This window comes from Bison bison, unplaced genomic scaffold, assembly GCF_000754665.1.
Source record: "Bison bison bison isolate TAMUID 2011002044 unplaced genomic scaffold, Bison_UMD1.0 scf7180017864371, whole genome shotgun sequence".
Lineage (NCBI taxonomy): Eukaryota > Metazoa > Chordata > Mammalia > Artiodactyla > Bovidae > Bison > Bison bison.
In genome coordinates, this window is record NW_011494943.1 from 1,852,948 (window position 1) to 1,860,021 (window position 7,074).

General features: G+C 46.8%; 1 protein-coding gene across 1 annotated transcript in view; it reads right to left on the reverse strand.

The window, feature by feature from the left end:
• LOC105000290 overlaps positions 1 to 821 on the reverse strand; it is an 18,200-nt gene extending 17,379 nt beyond the window's left edge. The window contains exon 1 of the mRNA XM_010856071.1: positions 217 to 821. Within this exon, the coding sequence (XP_010854373.1) occupies positions 217 to 284 (68 nt within the window). The 5' untranslated portion in view covers positions 285 to 821. The remainder of the gene's footprint in view (positions 1 to 216) is intronic.
• Between the last annotated feature and the right edge of the window lie 6,253 nt (positions 822 to 7,074).

Sequence of the window (7,074 nt, forward strand, 5' to 3'; positions counted from 1 at the left end):
AGTAAACTCCGGGAGTTGGTGATGGACAGGGAGGCCTGGCGTGCTGCAGTCCATGGGGTTGCAAAGAGTCAGATGTGACTGAGCGACTGAACTGAACTGAAAGGACTGCTGCTGCATCTGTGAGCTTTTTTAAACACTCTGCTTAAGGACAGCTCTGCTACCAACACCCAGAGCGGGTCTCCAGGGACATAAACGAAGAAAGGGACGGATAATTACCTGATGTCGTCATATGGCATCAAGCTTCTGCTGACCTGGTAGGCCTTCCAGTTACTGAAACGGGACATTCTTCGGATGGTGTTCACATTCAGTAGTATGGACGGAATTTCTCTCTTCACTTCCGGCTTCTTAGCCTTTGCCCTTACACCGAATCCCAGGATTCACGGGGATCGCGTTCCATCCTTTCTCTGGCATCCTAGCCCTTGATTCGGGGGGCTCTGGACTTCCTTGGAATGTTGACATTGTGATGTTGCCAATGGAGTTCCTAAGCCGTTTGGAACTGGAGTCCTGAAGAAGAGATTTTAGCTCTGCTGACCTCGGCACGGCTTTTCCCTCATTTGTGCACTCAAGCACGTGACGGTGGAGAAGTGTTTTACTTGGACTGAGGGATGAGCACGAAGAAAAATTCGTTCCCTGCTCTGGTGTGTGTAGCTGTGACTGGGACGCATTGGCTATTCTGAACGATGCCTTATTCCTGTGTTTTTGTTGACTTGGATCTGAAAAGAGACATGATCAGATCTGCTCAGGTCACACACAGCTCTTTGTGACCCCACGGACTATTGCCTGCCTGGCTCCTCTGTCCATAGGATCCTCCAGTCAAGAACACTGCAGTGGGTTGCCATTCCCTTCTCCAGGGGCTCCTCCCAGACCAGGGGTTGAACCTGAGTCGCCTGCATTGGCAGGTGGGTTCTTTCCCACTGAGCCGCCTGGGAAGCCCATCCACTTGTAGTGGAGATGCCTGTTTCAATAGGACTGCCTAGCAGGTTCATCCAGACGTGATGCTGCCGTCGGGAACCCTGTTGTACATGGAGCGTGCTGGTGTCTTGAGATGCCATCTGTTCGTCTCTCATATTCCCAGGGGTGTCCCTCTGCTGTTCATAGTTTGCAGGTTCTTCCAGAAGGGCCTTGGATGGAGGCAGCCTTGGAGCCACACAGGAATGGACTGACTTTTCCATGTGCTGGAAGCGTCTGTTCTTACTTGAGCCCCGGCGAGTCAAGTGTAGGAAGCGTTAGCATCAGTTGCCCGGTCCTGTCTGACTCTTTGCAACCCCCATGGACTGTAATCCGTTGGGCTCCTCTGTCAGTGAAATTCTCCAGGCAAGAATACAAGAGTGGGTTGCCGTTTCCTTCTTCAGGGGTCTTCCCGACCCAGCGATCAAACCTGGGTCTCCTGCGCTGCAGGCGGATTCTTTATCATCTGAATAAAAATCTAGATACAGAATCTATGGACAAATGAGTGAAATGAATAAGCTATTAAAAATAAGCCATTTCATTAAGACTTTATAGTTTTCCCCACTAAAAACCAGGCTTTTTTTCTGTTCCTGAGGCCTACTCTGTTGGCTTTACTAGTGACTGCTGCTGCTGCTGCTAAGTCGCTTCAGTCGTGTCCGACTCTGTGCGACCCCATAGACGGCCTCCCACCAGGCTCCCCTATCCCTGGGATTCCCCAGGCAAGAACACTGGAGTGGGTTGCCATTTCTTTCTCCAATGCATGAAAGTGAAAAGTGAAAGGGAAGTCACTCAGTTGTGTCCGACTCTTGGCGACCCCATGGACTGCAGCCCACCAGGCTCCTCCGTCCATGGGATTTTCCAGGCAAGAGGACTGGAGTGGGTGCCATCGCCGTCTCCATTACTGGTGATATCAGATGGTAAACCATCCTGAATAAAATGGGAAAAATCAGGCCATGACAAAGCAACTTGACACTATTTCTTTTTTTAATTTAAGCTTTTTATTTTCTGCTGGGGTACAGTTGATGAACAGTGTTGTGGCAGTTTCTGGTGGACAGTGTAGGGACTCAGCCACGCATACACATGCATACTTTCTCCCCCAAACTCCCCTCCCGTCCAGGCTGAGCCTGGCATTGTTTCTAATTTCTAGCATGATTTCCTCTTTGGCCCATACACACAAGATGTGGTACCATTTTTAATTTCTAAATATACAAGAGTACTTTGACTAGTTTTTAAAATTGAATCCTTATTTTATCATATTATGGTCAGAGAACATAGTGTATATGTTTTACCAGTTCTTTGGTACCTGTTGAGATATCCTTTAAGGCCTAGTGAGTGCTCAATTTTTAGAAATATTTCTCAAAGTCTTGATAAGAATCCAGAGTTGAAATAAATTTCTGAATGTGTGAATTTCTTACAGTGTCTTAATCACGCTGTTCCAATATCCAACATCATTGTTATTTTTTGATCACTTGATCAGTTTGTAGCAGACAGATGTTAAAATCACACTTCAAGAAATTTTATGTCATAATTCTATTGACTTTTAATCTTTCTGAAAAGACTGCTTTTGTGAGCCAATCAAATGTTGTAAACTGCACAGGGTTCAACCTATTTTGACGCTATGTTGCCGATGCTGGTTATCCGTGGAGTCAGAATCAGAGAGCCTTAGAGAGGGAAGAAAACCTCCCGTCAAGAACCGAAGCGTTTCAGAGAGGAGCAAAATCAGGATGTTTCTCTCTGATATGGGGAGGCTCAAGCAGTGAAACAATCCTTTTATGGAATAAACATTTATTGAGAACCAGGATTTTACTTGGACTGAGGGATGAGCAGGAAGCAAAATATATCCCCTGCTCCAGTCACAGTTTTGTGGATGGGGAAAAGCTGAGGTTACCTTCATCTTCTGTTTTAAAAAAGATAAAAGCAGGAATGAGAGAGAGACTTAAAGTAAAACAGGAAATCTCTTCTTTTATTAAAAAATACCTATTTGTATAAAGGCTGAGCACCAAAGAATTGATGCTTTTATATTGTGCTGGAGAAGACTCTTGAGAGTCTCTTGGACTGCGAGGAGATCAAACCAGTCCATCCTAAAGAAAATCAGTCCTGAATATTCATTGGAGGGACTGATGCTGAAGCTGAAGCTCCAATACTCTGGCCACCTGATGTGAAGAGCTGACTCATTGGAAAAGACCCTGATGCTGGGAAAGACTGAAGGCAGGAGGAGAAGGGGGTGACAGAGGATGAGATGGTTGGATGGCATCACCAACTCGATGGACGTGAGTTTGAGCAAGCTCCAGGAGTTGGTGATGGCCAGGGAAGCCTGGTGTGCTGCAGTCCATGGGGTTTCAAAGGGTCGGACACAGCTTATCAACCGAGCAAATACCTTAGATGATCAATCATTTCATCCAATGTTATTACTCTTTAGTCATTAAAACAGGTTCCCAAGGTATTACTATTTGAAAAACCTGTTATCTCTAACTGAAATTACTGCACACACATGTGGAAAAAGAGTCCCTAACAAATGTCTTGAGGATGTGACACTCCACACACTTCACCAGGTGCTTAGATGATTCCATTCATTCATTTATTATTCAGCAAAATGTACCACATTCCAACCCTGCTCCAGGCACTGCGCCTTACGGTCTGAAGTCAGGGACTTGCATCGTGTAATGGGATGCCTGAAAGGAACGGCTTTTCTTGAATTTCTTCTTTTAAAGTCTCTGTGTAGTTTCCACGGAAACCATGGAAACTTTAAATGCAAACATATGAAGACAGAAGCATGGCTTAGATGATTTTTCCAGTCACAGAAGACAAACTTTCCTTCGCTGTTTAAGTCTAATGTGGAAGCATCCGTGTGCTAGCTCCAAAACTAGGCCTCCGTAGACCTTGTGTGTGTGTGTGTGTGTGTGTGTGTGTGTGTGTGTGTGACTCAGTTGTGTCTGACTTTTTGAGACCCCGTGACTCTGGCCCGCCAGGCTCCTCTGTTCTTGGGATTTCTCAGGCAAGAAGACTGGAGTGGGCTGCCATTTCCTTCTGCAGGGGATCTTGCTGACCCAGGGGTTGAAGCTGGGTCTTCTGCATTTCCGGCAGATTCTTACCATCTGAACCACCAGGGAAGCTACAAGGCTAGTAGACTTGAACTAAAAATGAATTATCCACGATGTTCTTAACAAACTTTATTGGTAAATACGGAAGGAAGACATGGAGCCACGGGTGTGTTTATTTTAATGAGAAAAGGCTTTGTGGCAGTGGGGGGAGCAGTTTTGGTGGCACATTTTTTTTTTTTTTAGTGATAATACCCAAATGATTCTTCTTATAAAAAGTGTATCATAAAATCTCCAGCACGGCCCTCAAAAGGAAACAGAGTTCAAATAAAATCATGGAGGTTTTCCTTGGATTTTCCTAAAAGCGGAAGCATGTCATTGATAACATTGAGACAACCTCACCCATGAACCAGAGAAGCCAACAATTTTGGGGGAAAATAGGAGCAGCCAGGACTCTGGTGGATATCCTGGTGCTGACAAGATTTGGAAGGATTGAAGGTGACCTGAGTAATTGGGACTTTTTTTCTGAGTGATCCTATCTCGAAGCGGGAAAGGGAATGTATGTTCAGTGGGTTAGTCATGACACACACACACACCCACACACACAGACACACACACACACCCCCCTACCTGGACTACATCCATCTATATTTGATCACACACATTATCTACACATTACTATTTTGATTTTACATCATATATTATACTAATTGAATGCTGCTGAATTCCAGAGCCATTATTTTTTTCCACTATATATAGATGTTCCAGGAACCAATCAACTGAAAACTTTAAAAAATCATACTGTGTGAACTCAAGTAATTTCTTTAAGGTCTCTGGGCTTCATCTGACCATTTTTAAAAGTGGAATCCTAGCAATCTCACTGCCCGTCTTCAGAGGTTGCTGAAAAATCCAATGAAGTAATCGAGTAAAGATGCTCCGTAAGCTATACACAGAGATATACAATAATGGTGTTGTAAATGTACTTTATAAACATAAGAACCCAGTGTCTTAATTTTATGATTGTTGGAGGAAACTAAAGGAAATTACTGAAATGTGACTGTTGAGTTAAACACGATCAAAAAGAATGAAAAAAATGTATTACTGCAATTCAAGAAGAAAATTAACAGTGACTTTGAAACAGTGCAGTGTTGTTGATTGCTTAGGTTGAATGCTGAGTACAGGGGATCCTCATTACTTTTGTGTGTTTGAAATTTCTCATCTCAACAGAAGTATGAAAAATAGTTGTTTGACTGTTAACACTTGGGTGGGATGGTGCTTAAGAACAAGGATTCCGCAGCTGGAACGCCAGAGTTCGCGTCCTGCTTCTGCTAGCTCAGGTGTGACCTTCAGCCTCTTACTTGACCCCTCTGCTCTGAGGTGGCCTCTATAAGATGAGGGTAATCATAGCACCGACGTCATAGGGTTGTTTGGAGGACTAGATAGGTTCGTATTTGATAAGCACTTAGTAGATTGTGTGTTTGGTAAAAGAAAAATCTTTGGGGCTCTGAATAGCTACTATTATTTACAAAGAACACCTGACTCAAAAAGGGCAAACAGCCTAACATCACAGAGTGAGTAAGTGGCTTTGCCTGGCTTGGATTCTAGGTCAGGCTGCTCTGAAAGCTTGGCTCTAAGTGCCAGGGCTCTCTCCCGTGGGGGGAGCTACCGCAATCCAGCCAAGTCCTGATGTGGCAAGTGATACCACGCTGACTCTGGTGTTAAAGGCTCTGGGGGGGCTGGGGCGCCACGAGGTGGGTCTGTTTGCTGGAGGCCCATGAGCGAGTACTATTCAGGGGTGCGGGAGGACACCCCAGGGACCCCAAGGCCTTTCTGGAAGGGCCTGGAAGGAGATCGGAGTTCCCTGGGGGTGAAGGTGGGGCCAGAGAATTGCTGTGTGGACTGCAACTGGCCCTCTTACTCCAGTGTGTGCGTGCATCCTAAGTCACTCAGTTGTGTCCAACTCTGTGCGACCCGCCAGGCTCCTCTGTCCATGGGATTCTCTGGGCAAGGATACTGGAGTGGGTTGCCATTTCCTCCTCCAGAGGATCTTCCCGACCCAAGGATGGAACCCGTGTCTCTTACGTCTCCTGCATTGGCAGGTGGGTCCTTTACCACCGGCGCCCCTTGGGAAGCCCCTTACTCCAGGCAGACGGTGTGGAAGCTGCTATGGGTGTTCCAGGCGCCATTCTGGGAGCTTTACGCCCATCAGCACATTCTGAGAGTTGGTGTTAAGCTGGATTCTCTCGGACCACCCACACCAGCTCTGCAAGCTCGAATCCTCCTTATGTTGCACCTTGGTCCTGTTTGACCCTCATTTGGGTGCCCAGGGAGGCAGGTCACTCTTGCAGGGTCACCAGGGGGAGCCTGAGAGCTCCCCCACCAGATGCGCTCTGGGAAAAGAAGTCCAGAGAAGGGCCCCGTGGGTCTCCGCCCTTCTCCCCACCACAGAGAACGTGCTTGGAGACCCGGTGCAGAGTGCTGCCTGGGCTTTTCTTCTCGGGCAACTAATGCCCGGGTGAACCAGACATGCAGCCAGCGTCTGCTCGCCCGGGGACCCTGTGGTTCATGTCTTCCATCTTGGCCATTCATTCTCCCCTCAGCAGACTCCTGGGATGACTGTACTTTTCTCTTCGTGTTTATGCTGACTACATATTTGTGGGTCTTGCCTCCCAGGCGCCCTCTTTGAAGGCTGGGGATGGGCGTCTTCTCTCGTAACTGTTATTCAAGTGTCTGCTCACAAGACGTCGTGCCCGGAGCGGGTGCAGAAGTGCTTATTTACCAGAGTATTCTACTCTGGGAGCTGGTCTGACCAAACCTTCAATCACACCAGATCAAGGCAGTCAGGTCAGTGCCAGGCGCGGTAAGGAGCTCCTGCTGTGATCTGAGCTCGGAGCTGCCTCTTTAAGTGACTAAGATGCAGTCCGGGCCTCCAGAGCCTTTCAAGTCAAAGGAGACCCAGGAGCAGCCTCTCCCGCCTTGCCCCAGCCTTCCACCCTCCGGTGGGCACCATTAGTCCTGAAACGTGTCATCAGCAATTTCTTACCAATAATAAAGTACCAAATGAGGATGACTTATTTTTTAAAAAATA